This window comes from Simochromis diagramma, unplaced genomic scaffold, assembly GCF_900408965.1.
Source record: "Simochromis diagramma unplaced genomic scaffold, fSimDia1.1 OVJJ01000565.1, whole genome shotgun sequence".
NCBI lineage: Eukaryota > Metazoa > Chordata > Actinopteri > Cichliformes > Cichlidae > Simochromis > Simochromis diagramma.
The window spans coordinates 3,397,591-3,425,512 of record NW_024387304.1 but is presented as its reverse complement, the minus strand read 5'-3'; the positions used below and the strand labels follow the sequence as shown (position 1 = coordinate 3,425,512).

The following is a 27,922-nucleotide window of genomic DNA, read 5'->3' as shown; positions in this document are numbered from 1 at the left end:
GAAGAATAAATATATCAGAGCAGCGTAGGCAGAGGGTGCGCATTCGCTGTCTGCTCTACTCCAGGGTCTTGTCCGTCTGCCTGCTCTGTTGTCAGATGGAGGCAGTGTGCAAAGTATGTACAAAACGGGTCTGTGGGCCACTCGTGCTCATCTTCTTGTTGGTTTGTGAGCCAGCCAAAAGAGAGCGAAGTTAACATACCATCAGCTGAGGTGAAACCATATTAAAAACGATTAAAAATATCCAACCACAGTCTCTGGTTTTCAAGTATCATTATTATTATTATTATTATTATTATTATTATTATTATTATTATCATCTTTGAAGTTTTTAATGCGGTTATCCTGTTCTTGTGAACTACCCTATGATTCAGCCACTTGTCTGACCAATCAACTTGGCAATTGCTTATGCTTAATAATTTCCCCTCAACTATAAATCAGTGACTTTTCAGTTGTGGCCACATAGATTGTACCACTGTGAGAGGGGTGCTACAGAATAGTCTAAATGATAGCAGCTTTAATTTGTTCAACTATAAATCAATGATTTTTCAACCTGATGTGGTGATCTGGCCAACTATAAATAGATCAACAAGCAATAATAACGGGATAACTATAAATCAGTATTATTCCAATGTTATTACTATCGCACTGTAGGCTTTTTTAACGTTTATTTAAGATTTCTTTAGCATTAACATTTCAATCTTGATCATAATGAAGTTTTAGATCTTGAGAAAAATTAACATCTATTTATTTAACATGTTATCTGGTGTACGTCATCCGCGTCCAGCAACACGCAGGATCTTGGGGGACTGCACAGGAGGCACGTGTGAAAACCGCTCTCCCCCATCTGTGCAACCGAAAAGACAGACACATATAAACCCGCTTAATCTGCGTTTAAGGCAGGCAAGCCAAAAGAGACGAATCTTAGAAAAGACCCAGACTTCCCATCACTACCTCTTGGGTATGTGAAGGTGAGTCTACAAAAATGGTAAGTCTAATTTGTTTCAATAAAAAAAAAAAAAAAAAAAAACCAGAAAAACAACAAAAAGCCACCCAGTGTTGTAAGAAAAATAAGTGTGCCTGCAAGACAACACAAACCATGACACGCAATGAGCAATGTAAGACGTCTTCCTGTTTTGGCGATCTTTGGAGCTGACCTGAGAGACAGCGAAAGACAGCGAGAGTAGCAGGTGCAACGTCTCTTCTTCCTTTTTACCGAAAATTTGTGACTTTCTCCTCTCTTCTATGATGGAAGAGAGCGAAGACAGAAAAGAAGGATATTACCAGGTCGCCAAGCGGCTCCGGACGGAACAAGAGATCGGTGTAAAAGAGCTAGAGGACGGGAAGGAGGAGGAGGATTCTGCCGCTGAGGAGGCAGCGGGGAACGGGTGCACTGAGAACCGCAAGAGCGGAGGGAAGGTGAGGCACACAATATTAATCCTTCTGTATCTAAATAAAATGTAAATATTTAACATTTTTTCATACGATTTACAAACAACTGGAAGGGTCTGAAAAATTATGTTAATGATTAAAATAGACAGCAAGAGAAATGAAAGAGTACAAAGTCAGAGTGGAATATAAATGAGTTTCTACATTTATTATTATCAGTCATTATTTACATAAACGGCGTAACTTTGGAACAAGTGGCAGTAACCCGTTTTCATCGTCACGACGATCACTAACGTGCTTAAGAAAAATGTGTTGGAAGTTAACCAGTCCGGAGCTTCGTGTTAACTCAGTTTAATTCATTTGTGATTTTATAATTCAGAACAGTCCACTCTCTTTGTATTGTAAGGTAAAAAACCAACAATATTATAGAAAACCCGCAGATGTACGCTATGAGCATATGTGGAGAGTGAGAAGAACTTTTAACAGGATGAGCACACCAGCCATACCATGTCCCAGACTGGTTGGTTAGAAACTATTTAAAGATGAATCATTTTTTGAATTAACTGAATTGAATAAGTGCAAGAAAATGAATGGATGAATGGATATGTTAAAGCTTTTTGTTCGCATTCTTCCTTCCTTTGAGCTCCATGGAGATCTTTATATGCTAACTTGTAGACGTGCATCCAGTCAGCAAGTGTACTCTGCATCATAACATACATGATGAGTAGTGTCCGTATTCCTGATTTACTCATGGATCTTTGCTGTTTCAGCCTGGATATAGAATCTGCACTGTAGTGTACATATTCCACCACTCTAGTGGCCTCCCCAGGCTTTCCTAGCGGCTTTTTCAGCAGTCACTTGAGGGACTGCTTTATCTACCAGTAGCTGGTGTTTTGCCCGCCTGGTGTTTCTGTCAGTTCCTTTCTGGGCCCTGCTCATATATTAAGCTATGTTGTTTTTAAGAAGACCATATGGTTCTAAGAACTATTATTATTTTTTATTACACACATTTGTTTAGCAGTTTATCAAACTTAGTCTGGACAGATCATTATTTTCCTCAAGCAAAATACCGTTATTGAGTTCTACCTCAAAGCTGTGGCTTCATACCGTAAAAAAACACATTAATTGAGTACTTATATTCAGATGATATAAGCAGCATATAGTCACCAGCCTCGTCCCGGGGCTAGCGATTTTTCCAGTCGGGCTACGAAAATCTATCTCTGCCCTGCCCGTCGGGCTATCATAGGAAGGTAAAATATATGGTAAATGGCCTGCATTTGTATAGCGCTTTAGTCAGTCCCTAAGGACCCCAAAGCACTTTACACTACATTCAGTCATTCACCCATTCACACACACAGGCAATGGCAAGCTACATTGTAGCCACAGCTACCCTGGGGCGCACTGACAGAGGTGAGGCTGCCGGACACTGGCGCCACCAGGCCCTCTGACCACCACCAGTAGGCAAACATGGGGTTAGTATCTTGCCCAAGGATATTTGGCATGCAGCCAGGCGCATATGTCAGTGCTTTTGCATTCTTTCGGAAATGTAGCTGGGTAATTATGTCATTGGCATCAGTGAGCCACTGTCAATATGCGACATATTGAAATCGGGTTTGAATTTGCGCTTGTGTTTTGCTTTCACTTTGCAATCGCGCGAACTGTGTATCCGGTCGTTAAGTCTGCCGTGTCTGGGCCTAAACTCCGCTGCAGGTCCATATATCAAACGATCACTATGGCATTACTGAGAGTTGAAAAACTGTCTAAAGTCTTTCATCTTTAATAAAATGATCAGCGTTCTGCTCTACCAGGTGTACCAATTGAGTTTAACATCCAGGCATCCATGAAAACGGAATTTATGACATTTAACAGAGTTAGAAGTTAGCAGGAAGTTAGCTCGCTAGCTTCTATCTAAATACAATATAGCATGTCCTGACTGCGGGGTTTTGGAAAAAAATTAAAACGTACAGCTCTGTTATCACTTCCAACATAAATGAAGACAGAAAACTAAACAGCAGTGACGTTTGTAGGGTTACTGAAGTTTGGCTAGCTGGTATATAATGATGTGCTACGTGACCGCTAGCGACACAGCTATGTTAGCATAATATAAACAAGCTAACTTTTTTTTCCACTCGATAAAAGTTAACGTGAGTGTTCTCGGTGGTCAGGAAGAAATGTAATCGCATGGCAGGATGCTGTAAAAGGACCAAACTTCAGCCAGGAGAACAACTGAGATAATCCATCCACAATACGAGGTTAGTCATTCATATACTGCTGCATGGGCTGGGCTGTAGTTACATCCTAAGGTTATAAAAACTGAGCTTAAATAAATGATTAGCGGTAATAAAAGCCGAGGGAGGTCAACAGTGATCACTGACTGTTTTAGGAGCTTTTTGAGATTAAATAGAAGAAAATACAAAACATTAAACATGTTAACAACACAAAAGCCACATTAAATGCAGACTAGGATTCGTCACGTCATCGCTTAACGACCGGATAGAGAGTGACAGTACTGATTGGTGAGTGACGATAATTTCCTCTGACATCGTCTTATCAATCGTTAGCTTACTATGCAAACGTGACAAGTGAAATCTCCCGCAGCAAGCTTAAACATGTGAGAGGTTGATCGTGCAGAGAATCGCTGAGCGTTATGTGAGTGCGTGTGTAAAAGCAGCAGGATATATATTTTAGTTCTGCTGAGCCACTTCTTCACCCTGCAAAAAAGCAAATGGCATAGATCTTCTTCACCCTGGTGAAGAAGTGACAGGAAAAGAAAAGCCTACCACAAAACGGAAAAGTTATGTGGTAGGCTTATCTGGTGCGCGTCTTTTATATTGACAGCGAATGCGCACATGTGGACCACTTATGTGCACCCGTGTAAATAACATAATGTTCTGCCTGGTGTGTTGTTGGTTTTCCCTCGATTTCTGAGTCGACAAGCGCCTTTGTTACTGGGACCAGTAATTTTAAGAAAGGCCCCCATTAGAACCCATGAAAAATGCAAGAAATGCATTATTGCTCAGTCTGCAATATCTTTCCCGGAACAAACACCAATTGCAAATAACATACTAAAAATAAACCTGAAAAATCTGTTTAGAACAGCGTACTATGTTGCAAAGAGTGAACTACCACTGGCAAAATTTCAAAGCAGTCTTTGCAAACTTCAAAAAGCAAATGCCCTCGATCTTGGTTCCACTTGCCTCTTACCCGTGACTTCAGTGGAAATTTCAAATTCAGGATCTGACACAGACTGATTCATGTCCTACACAGTTCTTACAAGTTCATAGAAATTTCTGTTCAATTAGAACCAAGTATTTGAGTTGATGATTGTAATTTTTATTCAATGTTGTAATTTGTGTATGGGCAGAAATCTGTACCATCAGAAACTGAATATGAATAATCTGAATTGTAACTTGAATAAATGCTTTTAAAAACTGAATATGAATTATCCTACTTTGAAATTCAATTTATTGGTCTGAAAATGATCATCACTAAATTGAAATTGAATTTTATATTTTGAAAATGAATTAATTTGCTTTGAAACCGTATTTTATCCTTTAAAAATTTAGCTCTCGAATAATTTCAGATTCACTTCTCACCATTCAGTTTCAGTTCCAAAATTCAGTTTTTTGGGACTTACATCCGGTTCCGGTTCAAGAGTAATGAGCGCAGATTAATAGAACTACGTTTTACTAGCGGACCGAAAGTGTTACTGACGGGAATCTACAGCATCTTGAGCTGAATTAAGACTTCAGAAGTCATTTGTCATGTCGAATGACCAGCGGATAAACTCTCAGGTTGGTAATAAATGTATCACAGGTATAAGAACAAGCGTCATGTTAACAAATGATAGCCGTACAGTAACTTTTATGCTTATTGTTGCTGCTAGCTCAAAACGCTAATTTAGCGGTTTGCCCTGGATTCAGCTTTGACAAACAAATATGATCGACTGTTTCTAGTAGAATTCCAAAGTTGTCATCTTGTACCCTCAAATTAGGATAATTCATATTCAGTTTTTAAAAGCATTTATTCAAGTTACAATTCAGAGTCAATCTGAGCGATTCAAATTCAAATTTAACTTATTCATATTCAGTTTCTGATGGTACAGATTTCTGCCCATATTTGTGTTTCAACAATTTTTTGATTAATGTTTTGTTTCCGTTACAATATTATACTTTAATGTATAATATTGTAAAGGAAACAAAGCAGGAAACAAAACATCAACCAAAAAATTGCTCTTTTTTATTCGGGCTACTTAAATTTATTTTGGGCTACCAAAAACTGAAGAGTCCCTGCCCGAAGGTCTACCAGGGATTTTGAAATTTTGCGAGCCCTGGTCACCATAAATGAATGCAATAGACTTCTGTGCCTGTTATGGCCCTCCTTCCTTTCATCAAACATCCAGAACATGTTTTAACTCTTCAGTACATTCGGCAAAATTTGCTTTTGCATGTTTTTGTATTTTGAGTTTGCTACTGGAAGCTTCCTTCCACTTTATAAAAAGACAAGCAAGGTAGCGAGGGCATATAAAGACAATTTTGACTTTTCCTAATAGGTTTACAGGTAAAGGATGAAGTCATAGACCTCTTCCTGCTGACAAACACAATTTTAGTCCACATTTCAACTACTACCAACTTTATTTTTGTTTTGTTTTTTTAATTAGTCTGCTCTCTGATGGCTTCTGACTTCTCTGTGGTGTGTATCTTACAGCCAAAATCTCCTCTGATGATCTGTAGGCAAGGATTGAAAGGCAGCTCATTTGCCTACTGTGTTGCACTGGTTGTAGTGTATTTTTGCGGTGACTGTGTATTAAGGTGCACATCTCTCCAGACATCAGAGAACCTTTGAACTCTAGTGTCTATTGTATATTGATAATTATTTATTATATATATTATTAATTATTATTTTCTGGGTCTATATGCTTTTCCAAGTCCAGAACATTATAGTCTGTGTACTGAAATGGTCTCAGTTTCAGTTTATCATAAACAGTATTCCATTGAATTATATTGTTTTTGTTGCTGGATGCAGAAGAAGATCTTTTAGACTGTGCCATATGGTGTGTTGTGTGTCACGTCACATGTGTATTCATACCTCTAGTTTAAGATGAACATCAGTATTTGTCCAGCTCCTCAATGTTTCTGATGACCAACACTTTGGCTTGTTCCAGTGTTCCTTTGATTTTATGAATACTTTACAGCTTGTGGTCCATGTATTGTGAATTTTCCGTTTTTTCAAGGAACGTGCTTTCCTGTCAATGTCAGCATTTTGTTTTGTCAGATGTTAATTCGTGAAGACATTGGATCCTTTTAGATTATTTCCTTGTTTTATCAGTGCAAAAAACCTATTACATGAAGCACTCTGCACACTGTTCTTGAGCTAATCTGAAGGTCACTTGAAGTTTGGAGGTCTGTAGCTGTTGATAGCTTTATATGGCCTACCACTTTGTGGCTGAGTTGTTGTCATTTTTTATCATTTCCACTTTGTTACAACACCACTAACAGATGACCGTGGAATAGGTGTTTCATTTTATACACCTGTGCCCATGGAAGTGATTGGAACACCCGAATTAAATTATTTTGATGGCTGAATAAATACTTTTGGAAATATAGTGTATTTCTCTGTCATCAAAAATAATTTTCTCATGCAGTAGCACAGATCCTTTCTTGAAACCCTTTCATATGTTTTGTCTATATGCTCAAAGACACGTCTTAACTTCTTCTGACCGTCTCTATATTTCTCCATCAGCACAATCAAGGCAAATTTTGCATTTGTAGTGCTTTTTCTTGGCATAAGGGTATACTGCTTGTTGTTGTCACCTCTCCACTCATGATATGGCTCATCAGCTTTATCCCTCTGTAGTTGTAACCCTTGATTTTGAAAATTGGTACTGCCGCACATCTCTGTTCCTAAGATATCCCCTCACTCTCCAAGATTGTGTTAAACAGTCTAGTCAAAGATTCCACTGTCCTGTCTCCTAGAGATCTCTATTTCTCCACAGGTATATCGTAAGTACCAGCTGCCTGTCCACTCTCCATCTTCTTCATAGCTGCCCTCACTTCCTATTACTAACTATCCTATTACACCTGTACTCTTCTTGATTTACCAACTGTCCTTCTTTCGCATTCATTTTCTATGTTCATCAGCTCCTCAAACACACCCCTAGTCTTCTCAACACATTATTGGCTTGTTAGCACACTTCCATTTTGTCCTTAATCATCCTAACTTGACGCACATCATCAACTCAAAATCTTTGACTAGTTATTCGGTGAGTACCTGAGTACCTCCTCTTGGCCGTTTCCCTCTGCGCTACAACTGTATGTACTTATGATTCATAGACTAGACTAGTATAGAATAGAATAGAGTACAATAGAATAGAATAGAATAGAAATGAATAGAATAGATAATTGGGAAACTTTCTGGAGGAAACCTGGTCTTGTTAGAAGAGATGGCATCAATCCCACTTTGGATGGAGCAGCTCTCATTTCTAGAAATCTAGTCAAATTTATTAACCCCCCCTAAAATGTCGCTATCCAGAGTTGGGATCAGGAGGCAAAGTTGAAGTCTTCGTCGTCTCTCTGCAAATTCTGTCCTCCCGTTATCCCCCCAAACCACATCCCCTTAGACAAAAAACAACTTAAACATAAAAAATTGCAAAGAAAGAAAAATAGAGTATCCTCAACAGCATCAAAGAGTAAAACAGTGGAATATGGATTATTAAACATTAGGTATCTCTCTTCCAAGTCTCTGTTAGTACATGAATGTGGGGGGCACGGTTGTGGCACAGCTGCAGGAGAAGCCAACACACCGGAGCTGCAATGGGCTCATCGTGCTGCCCTGCATAAATAGTACTGGGTCCTGAGTGTGTGGTTGTTGTTGTGGTGTATGTGGTTTGCAGCTGTTGAGCTGCAGCTGAGCTTGTGAACAGCAACCAGAAGAATAAAATGTGTGAAATGCTCAAAAGCATGAACCTGCGGTCATCGGGTCTGTTGTGGTTATGCTACTGTGACTTAATAAGTGATCCACAAATTGATTTACTCTACCTTACAGAAACCTGGTTACAGCAGGATGATTACTTTAGTTTAAATGAATCAACACCCCCGAATCACTCTAACTACCAGCATCCTTGAAGCACAGGGCCTGATCCTTAGTCTTGTTTGCCCTAGCTGTAAAACTCAGAAACCAGTCTTGTTATCATCTATCGTCCACCTGGGCCTTACACAGAGTTTCTGTCTGATTTCTCAGATTTTTTTATCTGATTTAGTTCTCAGCTCAGATAAAATAATTATTGTGGGTAATTTTAACATCCATGTAGATGCTAAAAATGACAGCCTCAACATGGCATTTAATCCGTTATTAGACTTAGGCTTCTCTCAAAATATAAAAGAACCCACCCACCACTTTAATCACACTCTAGATCTTGTTTTAACATACGGCATAGAAACTGAACATTTAACCCTCTCCTGTCTGATCATTTCCTGATAACATTTACATTTACAATAATTGATTACACAGCAGTGGAGAGTAGACTTCATCACAGTAGACGTCTTTCTGAAAGTGCTGTAACTAAGTTTAAGAATATAATCCACCCACTGTTATCATCTTCAATGCCCTGTACCAACACAGAGCAGAGCAGCTACTTGAACACTACTCCCACAGAGGTCGATTATCTTGTTAATAATTTTAGCTCTTTACTTTTTTTTCTCCAGTTGATCTTCCTAAGTTAACTTCAGTAATTACTTCTTCCAAACCACCAGTGTGTCTTTAGATTTTAATCTCTGTCTCTCTTCCACAGCATGTCTTTTGTCCTGTCTTCCTTCTCTCACTCCAACCGGTCATGGCAGATGGCCGCCCCTCCATGAGCCTGGTTCTGCTGGAGGTTTCCTCCTGTTTTTTCCTTTCCACTGTCTCCAAAGTGCTTGGTCATAGGGGGGTCATATGATTGTTGGTTTATCTCTTTATGTATTATTGTAGGGACTACCTTACAATATAAAGCACCTTGAGGTGACTGTTGTTGTGATTTGGTGCTGTATAAATAAAATTGAATTGAATTTATCTGAATTGAATTGAATAGCTATTGAATATTGTCATTGATCATGTACTGTAACATTGTGGGTGCTCCACACCAACTGTGTTGAAAGACAGCAGGAATAAATAGGAAACAGGAGAAATATATACAATCAAGAGGTATACATACAAAATGAGAAATATATACAAAAATAAGAGAAAGGCACACATTGGAGAACAAGGTGCAACATGCTTGGAAGTAGTGCAAAGAGAAGACAATCTGAATAAAGTCAATTTGTGAGCGGGGTTATTCATAGCATGGCTCCAATTGGTGAGATGAGTGGCCAGGGGTAAGGTGGGATATGGGGGGATAGTTTTTGTTGACAATGGCCCAAGGGAAGAAGCTGTTTGTGAGATATGGTAACTGATTTGGTAGCTGTTCCCTACCACCCAGAGTCTAACTGAAGTATGTGCAACATTCTTCCTTCTTCAACTTTTGCTACTTAGTCCTTGGCTCTGTCTTCACTTATTTCTTCTTCTTAACACCATCAGGTGTACCCAACACCTCCTTATCATCTCATTTTCACCTACCTGTCCATTAAAGTCTCCAATCACCAGTCTCTCCCCCCTGAGGACACTCTCTACCACTCCATCCCACTCACTCCAGAATCTTTTCCTTTGGTTTGTTTCTTAATCCAGTTGTTTTGTGGAGAAGAATTACCATCACACTTTTAATTTCCAGCTTCAAACTCATCATCCTGTCTGACACTCTTTACCTCCACAATGGAATTCACATACTCTTTCTTCAAGATTATCCCTTCTCCATTTTTCTTTATATCTACACCATGGTAGAACAGCTTGAATTGACCTTTAGTTCTCTTGGCTTTGCTTTTCTTCCACCTGGCCTGCTGTGACACGATATATAGCGGTAGCTTGACCCTCATAACAACTCCAAGTGGGCTGATTTTTTTCTAAGTCATCCTCCTGGATAATTGAGCTAGGGGTTTGGTTGACAGATGTTTTGAATGAAATTTGCTAGACCTCATCACTGTGTGCCTGTTGTCGCCATATTTTGGAGCATTTTTTAATAGTTTATGGTTGTGGATTTTCTTTGTAATACAGATGATCCAAGACGTTTATGCTTCAGTTTTAATGAAGGCAATTCTAGTGTTTTGTTATCCATTATTTTGCACTGATGGTTCAAGGTTCAAGGATGAGTTGATATTTGTGTTTCCATGTTGTACTAATACAGTTTATGTCACGGTCTGGCTGGCAGACCGTGGGGATGAGGAAAGTAGGACCCAAAACGCAGGACTCTGCGATGCCACAGTGCACTTTATTTACAGTGAATAGACAGGTAAGTCCAACAATTAACTCAGAGATGTAATTTGCCAATGGTGCTCATCCCTTGCTCCCAGTGCGTCCCGTGCTGTAGCTCCCTTAGTTTGTGTGCTCCCCAACTCGCTTCTTCGCCCGACTTTCCTGGAGGAAGAAGGAAAAACCACAATTAGCCACACACGCTAGCCGACTATCAAGACCACACGCCTAGCACGGACTATACCGGTCAAGAGTAATAATCCCACGTCGACTGTCGCCGCGAGTCCAGGTTAAATACCTCTTCCTAGCCGGGAGGGATGATTACCACCAGCTGGTCAGGTAATCAGCTGCAAGAGCAAAGAGGGACTCCCGATGACGACAGTCGCCCGGACACGCCTCTCCCACGACGCGCGCTTCCGTCAACAGCCCCGAGGACGGGGGGAGAGAGAGAGAGAAGCAGACACACGCACTTTACATACAAACGTGGACAAAACAGTAGACGACACAGACCCCAAATAATAGTCATAATAATAATAATAACAATAATAATAACCACTGCTCATGGACCCCTGAGTCCTCCAGAGCCGGGTCCGTGACAGTTTATGAATGTATCTTTCTAGGTAACTAGCATTAGCTGCAAAATTAGGATGCCTTTCTTTCATCCATATAAGATAAATTCTGGATCCAACAAAAGCAACATGATAGACAAAACACTAATATTCAAAATGCCAGTTGAGTCCAAAACCAATGAGCAATGTAATAGTGCTACATCCATATAGCATTTTCAGCTGTTGTTAATTGCTTCCCCCTTTGTTCTGCCGTCACCTCTGATCTGTTTCTGAATTATCCTTCCATGTGTATATTATAGTCCTTTTTCTTACTTTGTCAGATCCTACTTTTTTATTTATCTGGAGCAAAGTACTTAGTTTTCCTGCCTGGTGTAGCGTGACGGCTGTGCACCTAGGTATGCTATTTGGAGTACTCTAATAGAAACCACACTTCAGCAACATATTATCAAAGACTACAGAGAAGTATCCGCTGTAACAAAAGCGGTAAACGGGCACTCCTTATATAGACACTGCAAATATTGCTTGCTTCCTATTTCAGCATTTTATAGATGAACACTCTTACATTTCTTTCCCATGATTATGCATTAGTTAAAAATGTGGTAGTAATTATGGATTTTCACTCTTTGCCGCATGTTGCTGATTCAGCTGATATCTGTCTTGGCCAGGAGACTTTTGCAAACAAGACTTTTAATCTCATATTTTTCTGGGTTAAAAAAGTTAAAAAATATTATGGAGATGTGACAAGTATTTGGAGCAAAGTTTAAACTTTAAACCACACTTCAGAGAGTTACAGCTTTATATATCTAGCAATTAAACACATATACAGGAAGCTTGATATTATTGTGCTGGTGACGATGTTCAAGTCATATCCTGAATGCTACCAGATCTAAGAGCAAGAGCATTTTTTTAACATATGATCTAATGTTGATTTTGAGAAAAATAATCCACTTTAAACTCTTTTTTTGTGGTTAAAACAATACATCATTGGATAAAATGAAAACAATATATAATAAAATATTCAAAAATCTTTCCTGTGGTAAATCCAGGTTGTACTTGATTGTGTGATGGCAAATATAAATGATCTATCACCGTGACCTTTTTAGCTTTGTTAAACACTGACCAAGATAATATATTTTATATACTTTATCATATAAAGGAAGAATAAGAACACGAAATGAGGAAATGAGGAAATGAGGAAAATGAAGAGAGAAGAGGTGATGAAGAGGGACTCAAAGGTGGGGGAGGCTTAAGAGACGTCAAGCACAATGTCACATAGAACTGTAATGATGCAGCAGTCTGTTGCAGGAAAGCAACATGTCACTCAATGTTCAGCCTCAGACTCTCTCTCACACTCTCTCTCTCGTACACTAGATAAAGACACATGCACTCACCAAAAAAACAAATGTATGGTTTCCACGGCATTAGGGAAGTCATCAGCTTTATGTTGTCACTATCTTAACTATAATGTCACCATGGTAACCACATTCCAGTGCTCTTACCAGCACAAAGTAAAGCTTGTGAGTACATTGGTAACACCTCTCCTACTTCACCAACACCATCCATAATTCAACCACCTGCCTCTTGTTTAATGTTGCTAGAGCAACGGATTCCTTTGTAGGTGTAGTGGAGCATATACTCATCATTTTGAGACCACAGTCTTAAATATTTCTGACATCAACTGTTTTTGATGTCAGGGGCTGAAGGCTAATGAGCTGTGAGGATTTCACACATTGTGCCTACTTCCGTATCAGTGATGACAAACCTTTTCCTCAAGTAGATGATAAAGACCTAATTAGAGACATTTATATTTTTATCCTGGGTTTTGTTTGTTAGGCAAAATGGGCATAGCTTAAAAAGTTTTAAAAATGAATCAACAGATATCACAGAAGTTGATTCTATTCATCTGGACGTAGTATTTTCACTTTGTCCAGAAGTACAGAATCAACTTTCTGGGATGTGCTTACTTGGATGATTGAGCAAGCATCAAGATGTTCAACAAGTAAAACTGATCAGCAATCAAAGTTAACAGTAAAATCTACTGGTCTTTTTAGTGAAGCACTACAGTTTAAAGGTAAATGCTTTAACACTGAAAGTAGCTGAATTCTTGTCAGAAAGTTCTAATGCAGTATGAATTCAGCAAAATAAACCAATAGGTTAGCAATAAATTTGTCTGAAATTCCATTTTGAATAGTCTTCAGAAGATTAATCATGTCCTAATCATGTTGGAAATATGTGAATGATTTTATATAAATGATGTGTTATGTGGGCGACCAAGAGAGGTTGTTGCTGTAGCATGTCTGACATGAAAAGGACTTTATGTCAGCAGATCTGCATGTCCATACATGCAAAGTGCTGCACTGATGCTGTTATCATACCTTCTAGACGTCATCCTCTTTAGAGACTTAAAAACAGCTTGCGGCCAGTCAGACCTTGAGCACGTTTCCTGCACAGTAAACTTACCGCCTCAACCTGCAGTATAAAAAAGGTCAGGTTGCAAAAAGTGTTATGCTTGCTCAACCTCTTCCTGAGACAGAAAGCTGTACTGTGAGATTTTCCGACAGTAGGCATCAGGTTTTTTTTTTTGGGGGGGGGTTGCAACTGCACTCAACTGTGCTAAGACTTCTTCTGACAAATCTAAAATACTCTTCTGAAATAATCCGTTGAGGTGGAGCTTGTTTCGATTACATTACTATCAGTATATGTATGTTTTGTGCTGTGTTAATCAAATTAAAACTATTTGGGAAATTTAAAGGGCAAATTTCTCTTTGACGGCCAAGCTAACAATATATATATTGTGTGAAACATGACAAGAATGCACTTCCAATTTCATATAAGCTAAACTGCAAAACATTTATTTTTCTTCTATTAGCAGTATGAGCAACAGGACCACTTACGAACTTTAGCAGTATCTTTGTTTTGTTTTCACTTATTGACCTTGAATCTTGTGATAATTTTAGATATCTTGATTCATATCACACTGCTGTGATATACAGAAGAAAATAATGCATTCATTTTGTCTTATCTTTTCTGGCTACATGCCACACTCCTGCCATGTGACAAACGTGATTTCTGCTGCTTCTTACTGCATCTTGGTTTGCTATGGACTAACGGCTGCACAGAGAAGATTAAATGATAAGTTTTAACATGGGGTGGGGGTAGGGGTATAGGAACGCTCTTTTTGTCTGTTTTTCTCGTGGTTTAAGACCACTATCTGGCTTCCTGTCCTGACTCCTTTGTTGTTTTTGGTTTTTTTATGCGCATGTGTATGTGTTTGTGTTCTGTTGTGGAAAAAAAACTGAGCACCAAAACTGTTTTATTAAAAGAAAGTTAAAACTTTTGCAAAGGGATAAGTATTGCATGGACAGTCTTTGCACAAGCGTTAACCAAAAACAAAAAAAACACAGATTGTGTGGACAATCTGTGTCTATTAAGCAGTCGGGAGTTTAAATCCTCATGTGTCATGTAAGCATCAGTCTGATAATGAGGTGCATCATGGCATTAAACACAGCTTACAGTTAGTTGTTTTCCCATCAACACACACTCATCCTACTCGATTTTTACCAGTGTTTGGGTTGCATGATGTCAAACCATTCACAATGACCACCTGATCAGAATTAGCCAGTGGTGTGTCCTGTAGATCTAGGCGAACGGATTTCAGATATAGCTACTATGGAATCATGTGGTTTACCATCTGCTTCTGTGGGGAGTAGTGTCAAATGTCAAGGTTAAGACACCTACTGTGTTAAACCCAGCATGGTGTAGCACAGTGCATCTTTTAAGTAGCTAATACCAGGCTGTGCTACTGGAAATGTCAAGTTAGTTGTTTTTTGCAGAAGGATCAGAGATACAGAATGTGGTAGAGTGGCCCACAATGAATGGTTTGTCATTTTTTGAGGTTTTGGAATGGATTGATTCCCAGTAATCCTTTTCAGAGACAGTGACTTACTGTTGGACGTGATCATATGTCTCAGATAGGTGACTGTGGCGGGGCTATGGGGGAGGTTGGCACACCTGAGTGGAATCAGCACATACCCACATAGCAAAATTGGTATGGCCCGGATCTTGTCCACACAATGTGCTTACACATGGCCCACATACCGCAAAGAATGACGGCCCTTTGGTGGACAGACCTGGTTTGCCAGAGGTGGCTCACACATGGGCCAGCACAAGGCCAGTTGTATACACACTGGTGGTCCTGTGCTGGTCCATGTGTGGATTACCTCCGGCAAACCTGATCTGGGCCACCAAAGGGCCGTCATTCTTTGCGGTATGTGGGCCATCTGTAAGTGGTGTGGAGCCACGGGCCAGTTGTAGACACACTGCAGGCCAGTGCTGGCCCAGAACAGTTTCAGCTCTGGCCCCAGATGTCAGCCTAATGTGTACCTTAATCAAGGCATGTAATAACAACATGTGCCAGAACATGCAAAACAGTGCAAAAGTAACATGACAAAACTCTGTTCAGACAGTGAATGGACTGATTATAGTGCTTTTCGAGTTTCCCGGATTACTCAAAGTGCTCTATACAACATACCACACTCACCCAATCACACACTTTCTCTTAACTGAGTGCTTCCTAACTACATTGATACACATTCACACTCTTGACATGCAAACTGGAGGAACCAGGGATCAAACCACTAACCTTCTGATCAGTAGGTGACCTGCTCTACCGCCTCAGCTATTGCCACCCACTGGCAAAGATGACTAAACCGTTACTAGGTTTTGGATAAAGTGTACACTCACAAACCTGTCAAACCTGCATTTGAAACATTGGCTACCATAGCAGTATAGTATTGCAACATGGGATTTGGGTCTTCTAACTAAAATAGGAAAATAGGAACATAAATAGTGCCATCATTGCCAGACCTTGCAACTTCTGACACCAGTCAGTCAGAAGTGCCAGCTTGGTGCCAGATCTGGGCCAGACCTGTTTTCTATGGGCCTGGGCCACACATCCATGCTCTATTGTCAAGCTCATGTCAGTCTGCGTCTCTTTGTTTCTTGTTTTATTGTGACAGTCTTGCGTTCCATGTTCAGTGCATTTCAGTTTTGTTTCCTCACTCTCATTAGTTCATGTTCAGCTGTGTTCCCTCCTGTGGTTTGTTCCCTCATGTGTATTTATGTCTGCGTCTCCCTCTGTCCTGGGTCGCGATCTTCCTCATACCCAGCTGTGTTGGTTTAGTTTCCTGTATTCTCCAGTTCAGTTTTGTTGCTTCAACATTCCAGCAATAAAGCTCTGTTTTTGTGTTAAGTCCTGCCTGCCAAGTCTGCTTTTTGGGTCCAATCCTGCCTGCCTCACACACAGTCCATGACATTAACTGCTTCTAGTGATGCTTACATGGTCTTAACTCAGACTTACCAGTCACCACCAATGAAAGAGCGCCTTTCATTTCCCCCCATATCATATTTACTATTTGCCCATAAGTGCTACGCAATATCACACAATTCTGGAGAGTCAGGGGCCAACTGGCATAGCTCCAACTGGGTATACAGAGAACTTTTTTTCAGCAGGTGAACAGTTCTTACAACACAATCATATGCTGTTAGATGCTTCCCAAACACCCCATTACAGTGCTTTACCCCTGGAATGTCAGTTTCTTCCCATTGTTTGTACTGTTGTACTGGTTTTAACCATGGCAACATATCTTGACAATCATCTTGTTCAGTTTTTGTTCTGTAAAAATAGTTTTGTTCATTAGTGAGAATTACACTTATGTATTTTCCAGTATACACTGCCTGTTTGTACTCTCTCAGTTTCCTGTTTCTCTCTGTACTTTCTCAAACTGTTCATTAACCCGGGTACCGGTTTAGCTCACTGGGATGAACGATATGCTGGAGGGCTTTGTCGCATGTCTTCCCCTTTCTCTCTCTCCCTCTGCTTTAATGTTCACTGCTCTGTGCAAAGAAAGCCAAAAATAAAATATTAAAAAAATATATTTTAAAAAACTGTTCATCAACCCCCCTTAAACACACGTGGTGTTACATGAAGTCAGCTTGTTACTGTGTAGTCTGATGAATGTGTGTGTGTTGTTGTACAAGCCTCACCAGTTCATCACAAACAGGAAACGCAGCAATCTGTTGGAGTCTTTACTCATACGCTTACAGCAGCAGATCAGCATGATATTTAACCATCTGCAACATTTTGCTCACCGTGTTATTATCAAGTCATCTTTCCCTGACACACTGACAATTGTGTTGTAAATTGAAGTTAACACATAGACTCTCAACCCAACAAGTTGACTGGACAATATGGCGACAACAGGAATGTTTGTTTAAAAGATCCACATTCAATTTCTTTGCATTGTAAATCTTTTGTATATTGTTTAGTCACTGGAATATATTCCGTTCCTACAGTTTTAATAAAAAGTTTTGGTTTTTGATTCCAGTCTGCTTGTCTGATCACTGATTCTGTAGCATCACATATTTCCAAAAGTCAACCTGTTCTCCTGCACCCCAGAGCAGAAATTGTAGCAATTGTTTATAAGTAGTGGGCTTAGCATTTGATAACAGGTGTGTCTGTCAGGCTTTTTTAGCCGCAATCTGAGATATGGCCATGTTTATAAGTGTAAGCTGGTCTTCATTTCATCTTCATTGCACACAATAATTGTGTGTGTCATTAATCTGGGTTTCATTGCGCAAATGTCTGTCTTGTTTGTATTGCATCTGTGTCTCTTGTTTTACTTTTTTACCTTTTGTTGCAGTGTCTTATCACCCCTCCCCTTCTCACACGAGTAAGCAGCCTCAGTTTCCTACTTTTCAGGACAATCCTTAGCCCAGTGACATGTGGCTCTCCACTGAAAACAGCTCTGTCTCTGTCTAACCTTATCCTCCTCCCCTGGCCTCTCACTTGTTCTGCAGTAGTCTGTGTTTGGCACTTGTACATTTTAAGCTCTGTCATTTGGACTTTTTCTTCATTCTTGGCTTTCTTGTTATTATTTTTCTTGCCATTTTATTCTCCATGTATGGCAAATCCTTCCACCTCAGACATTCTTGCTATCCCATTGTACACATATGCTTATACTTAGTCTTGTACTTGTACAGGTTTAAACACAAAGCAATCCCACAGATGTACTTCCCAGTTTGTGATTTGGGGGCATCTCTCCATCCAAGAGCCATTTTTGATAATGTATAGCTGTCTCATCCTCTTGTTGAATACAGGGCCATGCCACGCCGAGAATGCATCTAAGGCAATGCATTTGGAAAACTTCGAGCTTGCTCAGGTCGTGTTTGAGCATTGTCCACGTCTCTGCGCCGTAAAGTAGAATGGGCAGGATCAGGGTTCGGTAAAGGCGGATCTTTGTCGCCAATGAGATGTTGTTCTTCTTCCAGACGCACCAGCGCAGGGAGGCGAATGCTGCCGCCGCCTGCCCAATTCTGGAGTGTATCTCCGCTGATGATGCCACTTTCTTCTCCTCGACGAGGGACCCCAGATATTGAAATTGTTGGACTTGTTTGATCTGCACACCATCAAGGTGGACGATCGTTGGTGAGCCGTCGGTGGTCAGGACTTTGGTCTTCTCGGCGTTAACCTTGAGGCCGTACAGTTTGGAGTGCCGGGCGATGTCATAGAGGATGTGAGTTGCCTCGGTGTCGTCTTCGGCAAAAATGGCGCTATCGTCAGCGAACATTAGATCGGTGATAAATCGATCGGTCGAGGCTTGGACTCCGCGGCGGCCCTCGAATGCTTTGCGCATTATCGCATCGATGACGATGTTGAACAACAGCGGTGACACCACATCGCCCTGCCGGACCCCTGTCATGATGGGGAATTCTTCGGACACTTTGTCATGAATACGTACCTGGCTGGTCGAGCCATCGTAGGTTCGTTCCTCCATGAGTCGACGTAGGGTGAAGATCTGGTCGCTGCAGCCTCGTCTGGGTCGGAACCCGGCCTGTTCTTCCTGGCTGGTCATCTCACGGTGCTTTTGAAGGCGTGATTGAATTATTTTCATAAGGACCTTGCCGATGATGGACAGTAAGCTGATGCCTCGGTAGTTTTTACATTCTCGGTTGTCGCCTTTCTTTAGGATAGGAATGACAGCCGCCTTCTTCCAATTTCTGTGTACTCACTACCTAATTTATAGCCAAAGTATTCACTCACTGTCTCTGTACTGTTTCGCTAGCTTAGCTTAGCTCGTAGCCGACTCGTTAGCACCATGGCTACTTCACCTGTCCCTCCTGCACTTTCTTGCTCATTGTGTCAGATGTTTAGTTACTCCTCGGCCTCCTTTAGCAGTAATGATATCTGTAACAAATGTAGCATATTTGCAGCTCTGGAGACCAGGATTACTGAATTGGAGACTTGACTTCGCACCCTTCATTCACCCGTAGCTAGCCAGGGCCCTGTAGCTGGTGCAGCCAAAGATAGCGTAGGCCCCGCTAGCTGTTCCCCGGCAGACCCCAAGCAGCTGGGGAAAGAGGGCGGCTGGGTGACGGTGAGGAGGAAGCATAGTCCTAAACAGAAGCCCCAGGTACACCACCAACCTGTGCATGTGTCTAACCGTTTTTCCCCACTCGGCGACACACCCGCCGGGGCTCAAACTCTGGTAATTGGTGATTCTGTTCTCAGACATGTGAAGCTAGAGACACCGGCAACCATAGTCAATTGTCTTCGAGGGGCCAGAGCAGGCGACATTGACGGAAATTTAAAACTGCTGGCTAAGGGTAAACGTAAATTCAGTAAAATCATAATTCACATCGGCATCAATGACACCCGGTTACGCCAATTGGAGGTCACTAAAATCAATATTGAATTGTGTGTAACTTTGCCAAAACAATGTCAGACTCTGTAGTTTTTTCTGGTCCCCTCCCCAATCAGACCAGGAGTGACATGTTTAGCCACATGTTCTCCTTAAATTGCTGGCTGTCTGAGTGGTGTCCCAGAAACGATGTGGGCTTCATAGATAATTGGCAAACCTTCTGGAGGAAACCTGGTCTTGTTAGGAGAGACGGCATCCATTCCAATTTGGATGGAGCAGCTCTCATTTCTAAAAATATGGACAAATTTATTAACCCCCCCAAAATATGACTATCCAGAGTTGGGACCAGGAAGCAGAGTCGCAGTCTTACACGCCTCTCTGCAGCTTCTCTCCTCCTGCTACCCCCCCAAAAACCCATCTCCATAGAGACTGTGTCAGCTCCCAAACAGACAAAAAACAAACTAAAAACCAGCAACAAACAACTTAAACATAAACAATCACAAAGAAAGAACAATACAATATCCACATCAGAACCAAAGAGTAAAACAGTGAAATGTGGATTATTAAATATTAGGTCTCTCTCCTCCAAGTCTCTGTTAGTACACGACTTAATAATTGATCAACAAATCGATTTACTCTGCCTTACAGAAACCTGGTTGCAGCCGGATGATTATGTTAGTTTAAATGAACCCACACCCCCGAGTCATTCTAACTACCAGAAATCTCGAAGCACAGGCCGAGGGGGCGGTGTGGCAGCAATTTTTCACACCAGCCTATTAATCAACCAAAGACCCAGACAGACTTTTAATTCATTTGAAAGCCTGATGCTTAGCCTTGTCCACCCCAGTTGTAAAACTCAGAGAACCAGTCTTACTTGTTATCATCTATCGTCCACCTGGGCCTTACACAGAGTTTCTGTCTGATTTCTCAGACTTTTTATCTGATTTAGTTCTCAGCTCAGATAAAATAATTATTGTGGGTGATTTTAACATCCATGTAGATGCTAAAAATGACAGCCTCAACATGGCATTTAATCTGTTATTAGACTCAATTGGCTTCTCTCAAAATGTAAAAGAACCCACCCACCACTTTAATCACACTCTAGATCTTGTTTTAACATATGGCATAGAAACTGAACATTTAACAGTGTTTCCTGAAAACCCTCTCCTGTCTGATCATTTCCTGATAACATTTACATTTACAATAATTGATTACACAGCAGTGGAGAGTAGACTTTGTCAAAGTAGATGTCTTTCTGAAAGCGCTGTAACTAAGTTTAAGAATACAATCCACCCACTGTTATCATCTTCAATGCCCTGTACCAACATAGAGCAGAGCAGCTACCTGAACACTACTCCCACAGAGGTCAATTATCTTGTTAATAATTTTACCTCCTCACTACGTATGACTCTGGATACTGTAGCTCCTGTGAAAACTAAGGTCTCAAATCAGAAGTACCTGACTCCGTGGTATAATTCTCAAACACGTAGCCTAAAGCAGATGACTCGTAAGCTGGAGAGGATATGGCGTGTCACAAATTTAGAGGATCATCATTTAGCCTGGAAAAATAGTTTGCTGCTTTATAAGAAAGCCCTCCGCAAAGCCAGAACATCTTACTATTCGTCACTGATTGAAGAAAATAAGAACAACCCCAGGTTTCTCTTCAGCACTGTAGCCAGGCTGACAAAAGGTCAGAGCTCTCTTGAGCCAACCATCCCTTTAACGTTAACTAGTAATGACTTCATGAACTTCTTCACAAATAAAATTTTTGTCATTAGAGAAAAAAATGACCAATAATCATCTCACAGATGTAATATTATCTACAGCTACTCTTAGTACCATTGATGTTAAGTTAGACTCTTTTTCTCCAATTGTTTTTTCTGAGTTAACTTCAATAATCACTTCCTCCAAACCATCAACGTGTCTTTTAGACCCCATTCCTACAAAACTGCTCAAAGAAGTCCTGCCATTAATTAATTCTTCGATCTTAAATATGATCAACCTATCTCTAATAATCAGCTATGTACCACAGGCCTTCAAGGTGGCTGTAGTTAAACCTTTACTCAAAAAGCCATCTCTAGACCCAGCAGTCTTAGCTCCAACCTTCCTTTCATATCAAAAATCCTTGAAAGAGTAGTTGTCAAACAGCTAACTGATCATCTGCAGAGGAATGGCTTATTTGAAGAGTTTCAGTCAGGTTTCAGAGCTCATCACAGCACAGAAACAGCTTTAGTGAAGGTTACAAATGATCTTCTTATGGCCTCTGACAGTGGACTCATCTCTGTGCTTGTCCTGCTAGACCTCAGTGCAGCGTTCGATACTGTTGACCATAATATCCTATTAGAGCGATTAGAACATGCTGTAGGTATTACAGGTACTGTGCTGCAGTGGTTTGTATCATATCTATCTAATAGACTCCAATTTGTGCATGTAAATGGAGAGTCCTCTTCACACACTGAGGTTAATTATAGAGTTCCACAGGGTTCAGCGCTAGGACCAATTCTGTTTACACTATACATGCTTCCCCTAGGCAGCATCATTAGAAGACATAGCATAAATTTTCACTGCTATGCAGATGACACCCAGCTCTATCTATCTATGAAGCCAGATAACACACACCAATTAATTAAACTACAGGAATGTCTTAAAGACATAAAGACCTGGATGGCCGCTAACTTTCTGCTTCTTAATTCAGATAAAACTGAGGTTATTGTACTCGGCCCTGAAAATCTTAGAAATATGGTATCTAACCAGATTCTTACTCTGGATGGCATTACCTTGGCCTCCAGTAACGCTATGAGGAACGTTGGAGTTATTTTTGACCAGGACATGTCCTTCAACGCACATATTAAACAAATATGTAAGACTGCTTTCTTCCATTTACGCAACATCTCTAAAGTTAGAAATATCCTGTCTCAGAGTGACGCTGAAAAACTAGTTCATGCATTTATTACTTCCAGGCTGGACTACTGTAATTCATTATTATCAGGATGTCCAAAAAACTCGATGAAAAGCCTTCAGCTAATCCAAAATGCTGCAGCAAGAGTCCTGACAGGGACTAGAAAGAGAGAGCATATTTCTCCTGTTTTGGCTTCCCTTCATTGGCTTCCTGTTAAATCCAGAATTCAAAATCCTGCTCCTCACATACAAGGTCTTAAATAATCAGGCCCCATCTTATCTTAATGACCTTGTAGTACCATATCACCCTATTAGAGCACTTCGCTCTCGCTCTGCAGGCCTACTTGTTGTTCCTAGAGTATTTAAAAGTAGAATGGGAGGGAGAGCCTTCAGTTTTCAGGCCCCTCTTCTGTGGAACCAGCTTCCAGTTTGGATTCGGGAGACAGACACTATCTCTACTTTCAAGATTAGGCTTCAAACTTTCCTTTTTGCTAAAGAATATAGTTAGGGCTGGACCAGGTGACCCTGAATCCTCCCTTAGTTATGCTCCAATAGACGTAGGCTGCCGGGGATTCCCATGATGCATTGAGTTTTTCCTTTCCAGTTACCTTTCTCACTCACTATGTATTAATAGACCTCTCTGCATTGAATCATATCTGTTATTAACCTCTGTCTCTCTTCCACAGCATGTCTTTTATCCTGTCTTTCTTCTTTCACCCCAACCGGTCACAGCAGATGGCTGCCGGAGGTTTCTTCCTGTTAAAAGGGAGTTTTTCCTTCCCACTGTCGCCAAAGTGCTTGCTCAAAGGGAGTCATATGATTGTTGGGTTTTTCTCTGTATCTATGAAGAGCCTTGAGGCGACCTTTGTTGTGATTTGGTGCTATATAAATAAAATTGAATTGAATTGAATAAATTATACTGGAATTGGGCAATAAAGTCCTTGCTGTCCTCTTTGGGTCTAAAATATAAATTTTATTTATATAGCACCAAATCACAACAAAGGTCGCCTCAAGGTTTGTAACTTCTCTCTTGTCATTTTCAGGCCACAGTCAGTGAACCAAAGTTATATTTCTACCATGGGCATTATGGTTGTCATCATTACATTTTTTTCCTGATTTGGTGATATAGGGAGAGAGAGATCATGCAATGGCTCTAGCACTTTCTGGTGTGAGCTGGGCAACTTTGTTGATGATGACACTCAATTGATATCTTTTTTTGTGCCTTGCCTATGCACAGTTTTTCTTTCTTTGCATTTTAATTCATTCATCTTTAACTTGTATTCACTTTCTCATTTTCCAGTGATTTTGAGCAAGACCCTCTTTTGGGAATTCATGTTCATTTATGGACTTAAATAATAACTGCAAAATTTCCCTAAACATGGGTTTTTACTGATTATAGAAATAACTGTTGTAACACAGTAATTATGTAGCTTTTATCGCAAGAATATGTATTGTTGCAGACCTGCCTGTCTACCACAACAACAGTGTGCTAGACACTGTGCAACAAACAATTTCACTGATAGCTATCAGTGATCATTGATAAATGTCAATACTGAGCATTACTGATTAAGACTAAGATTGTGGCTACTCCTCTTCTAATGAGGTTTATGTTCCCTGCTGAGATTTACACAAAGTTCTAGAGGCACACTCAGAGCTACCTTTTGCACCTGTAGAGTATATTGAGTAAAGTATCCTATTGCTAGCTTTGGCATCAGCCAAAAGGGTCAGTGAGGTACTGCCTGCAGTTTTCCCAATCAGATGGTTGGTGGTTTGATCCCTGGCAACTCCAGCCTGCATGCCAAAAATCTTTGGGCAAGATAGTAACCCCAAGTTGATCTCTGATACATCCATTGGAGTATGATTTGTGTGAGTGCTAGATAGAACACACCTACATATAGAAAAGGTATTTGTATGAATGAGAGTTGTAAGTGGTTTGAGTGCTCAGGTAGAGTAGAAAAGCACTATGTAAGAACCAGTCCATTCCATTTATTAGCTTTTCTCTACTTGCCATTTGCAGATGAGAGCCAGAACCACTTTAATTCACTATGCCTTATCCATACATTAAGCAATTATCTAGACAGGACTGAGGGGTTTAGGAAAAGCAACCAAATCTTTGTAGCTTTAACTCCTTCTTTAAAGGTAAGTCTATGTCTCGCCAGGGGTTGTCCGACTGGGTGGTAGAGGTCCAGTCTTCCAACAAGGTGGACCACAGCCTTTTGTGCAGCTGTGTGCACATTCCATCAGATGAATGACTGCCTCATGGGACCTTTTTAGGAATGTTTATGTAGAGGACACCTGTCAGCAAGTCCTTGAAGTGACTGGTCATGCCAGAGGTTGCTTACCATAGTGGGATACTGAACTCACTTTTCAAAGAACCGCTAGTTACGCTAGTAAGCAAACATTTTCTTTGTGCAAAGTAAAATTAAGAAAACATCTGAGTTCATTTTTATTTTCTCTACAGGATTGTTCGGATGACAGTCGTCGCATCCCCCCATCTCCAGTTGTCCATGTTCGAGGACTTTGCGATGCTGTGGTGGAAGGTGACCTAGTGGAGGCACTTGACAAGTTTGGCAACATCTGGTAGTCCTGGTTTAACTCTAAATACTATTGAGGCCATTTTAAAAAATATTAACACACTTTCATTTAGCTTGGAATTGCATTGCACATTGACTTTTGTATCATGGACTTTTTTTTAGTACACACCTTGCAATGTACAGGCATGACATGATTTTGAGCTTGTGCTAGAAAGCTTGTTTAGCAAGCTGCAACCCTAAACTGTATGAAACAAATGCCTTCTTCCTAGTGTTAAATGACTAGAAAGACCCATTAAAAATTGGAAACATCCCTGACAAAAACTGACATGCAAAGTTAGCACTGTCAAATGGTGGGATATATTAGGTACCAAATAAACAGTAAATTCCTAAAGTTCATGACAAAAAAATGGTCAAACATCTGAGCAACTTTGACAAGTGGAAGAAGGCAGCCAGTGAATCAGTTTCTTTATATTTACCTGGGAATGAGTGAAGTAGGATATACTAGCTAATGCACTGTTATTAACCTTGGGTCTTGACATTTGGGCAGTTTTTCTTTTGGCAAGAAACAAACATCAAAATGTTGCTGTAGACTATGTGCACACATACAATTGGGATGTGTAGCAATGACACCCTGTGGCGGGGAAGTTAATTACAGTCACATGCCTGGCTGCTCTTTCATCTACAGGTGCGCAGCACCAAATGTGACTAGGGATTCCAATGCTTACTATGCACTGAACATTTCCTCATTGCATCATGTATATGCAACATGCAGCGTCCGCATGCTACTTTGCTTCTAAGATGACCACAAGGGGGCAGTATATAGCAGTGTGCAACACGCTTTGAACAAAGTCACTTTAACTGGAACTGAACAAAAGCTGAATTTGCGTGCAATGGTATTTGCCTGCAAATAGAGCTTGCATCGTTGTCTGTATATGTCATCATCATCATTCATTTGATCAACAATAAAGTCACCGAGGTATTTCACCTTTTTATGAACCCCAATAGTATTTTGGGACAGTTAAACACAGAGAAATCTAGCTGTTTATCCTGCTTGGTTCTACATATCAAAATAGCACTTTTAATAGCATTGTACTTTATATCATAATGCAGACCATATTCAGTACAGATATTAAGCTCTTGTAATCCAGCACTACTGGGACTAAAAACAACCAGGTCATCTGCATACATAAGATGATTTATCCATGTTTTACCTAATATACGCCCAGTGTTACAGGCTCTCAGCTACATGGAGAAATCATCAACATATAAATTAATTAAAATTGGAGACAAAATCCCACCCTGTCTGACACCATTGGGTAAACTGGACTGGGTTGTTTACCCAGTCCAGTTTATTATCTGTGCTTAGTCCAAGGTATTTATAGTCCTCCAAAATGCGTACCCCCAGTCCACAGCGATAAGTTGAAAAAAAACTTTCTCAACCCACATGTTTGAGAGAAAACAATTTGAAACACACTAACATGCTACTAATAAGTAAAAGACAAAAAACTAAGAACAAAAGTTTAAAGAATAGAGGAAAAAAAGGTAATAACTAAAACAGGCTGCCTTCCAGTTGGCACATGTGCATGAGATTTTGTGATTTACCTTAATCACAGATAATAACGACAGAAATTCCAGTATAGAATAAGTGTTCTTGATTGGATCTATATTCACTGATGTGACTGATCACACAGTCACATCAGTTCATACCTGCTTTTGCAGCAATGGCAAAACATGCAAGGTTACAAAAGTTGATAGCTGCGTGACCCGCTGAAATGATTTCAAAGTGCAGCTTGTGCCAGTAGTCATCATTTTCGACTTGGATTTCATTAACTCTTCTGGGACACTATGGTAATTTCTTGTGAAGCACTTGTTGTTTATGTTGAAAGATGTTATAGAAATAAAAATGTGCATACTTTTACTTTACTTGCTCACCTTCTCTAACCTTCACATTTGTCTCCGCTATCGGCAGTTATGTAATGATGATGCCTTTCAAGCGTCAGGCTCTGGTGGAATTTGACAGCGTGGAGAGTGCTGAGCGCTGCGTGTCATTCGGAACCCGTGATGCTGTCTACGTCGCTGAGCAGCAGGCTTTTTTTAACTTCTCTACCAGCCAGAGAATCACCAGACCCACCAACACAGACGACCCCTCCAGTGGAAACAAAGTCCTCCTGTTGTCCATACAGAACCCTGTGTATCCCATTACCACTGTAAGTCCTTTACCCCACCTAAGACTCTTGCCATATCTTCAACTTGTGTTAGAAAAGAAACTTTTTGCTATCTGAGCTAAAACTCTTTAACCAGGTCTCTTTTTACCTTTCAAGGACGCCTGCTCCTGTGTTAATAATGATTACAGTCATTGTACATTACTTAAAATGTTTGCCTCAGGAATACAGATACAGAGATACACGCTTACATTGTCAGACATCTATTATTAACAAACCCTCTGTGCCTTTGCTCTGTGTATACATTCTTTATCTGTGTATACATCCTCAACAATATCTTTGTAATTTAGATTAGT

The 27,922-nt window shown here is 40.4% G+C and overlaps 1 protein-coding gene across 2 annotated transcripts in view; it reads left to right on the top strand.

Annotated features, from left to right (window-relative positions):
• The first annotated feature begins 801 nt into the window (after nt 1–801).
• LOC120716637 (heterogeneous nuclear ribonucleoprotein L-like) overlaps nt 802–27,922 on the top strand; it is a 44,965-nt gene continuing 17,844 nt past the window's right edge. The window contains exons 1-3 of one of the 2 annotated variants that reach the window (XM_040004195.1): nt 802–1,416; nt 25,332–25,450; nt 27,374–27,611. In XM_040004195.1, coding sequence (XP_039860129.1) covers nt 1,243–1,416; nt 25,332–25,450; nt 27,374–27,611 — 531 coding nt within the window. In that variant the 5' untranslated portion in view covers nt 802–1,242. The remainder of the gene's footprint in view (nt 1,417–25,331; nt 25,451–27,373; nt 27,612–27,922) is intronic. The other variant, XM_040004196.1, reaches the window with a different exon arrangement.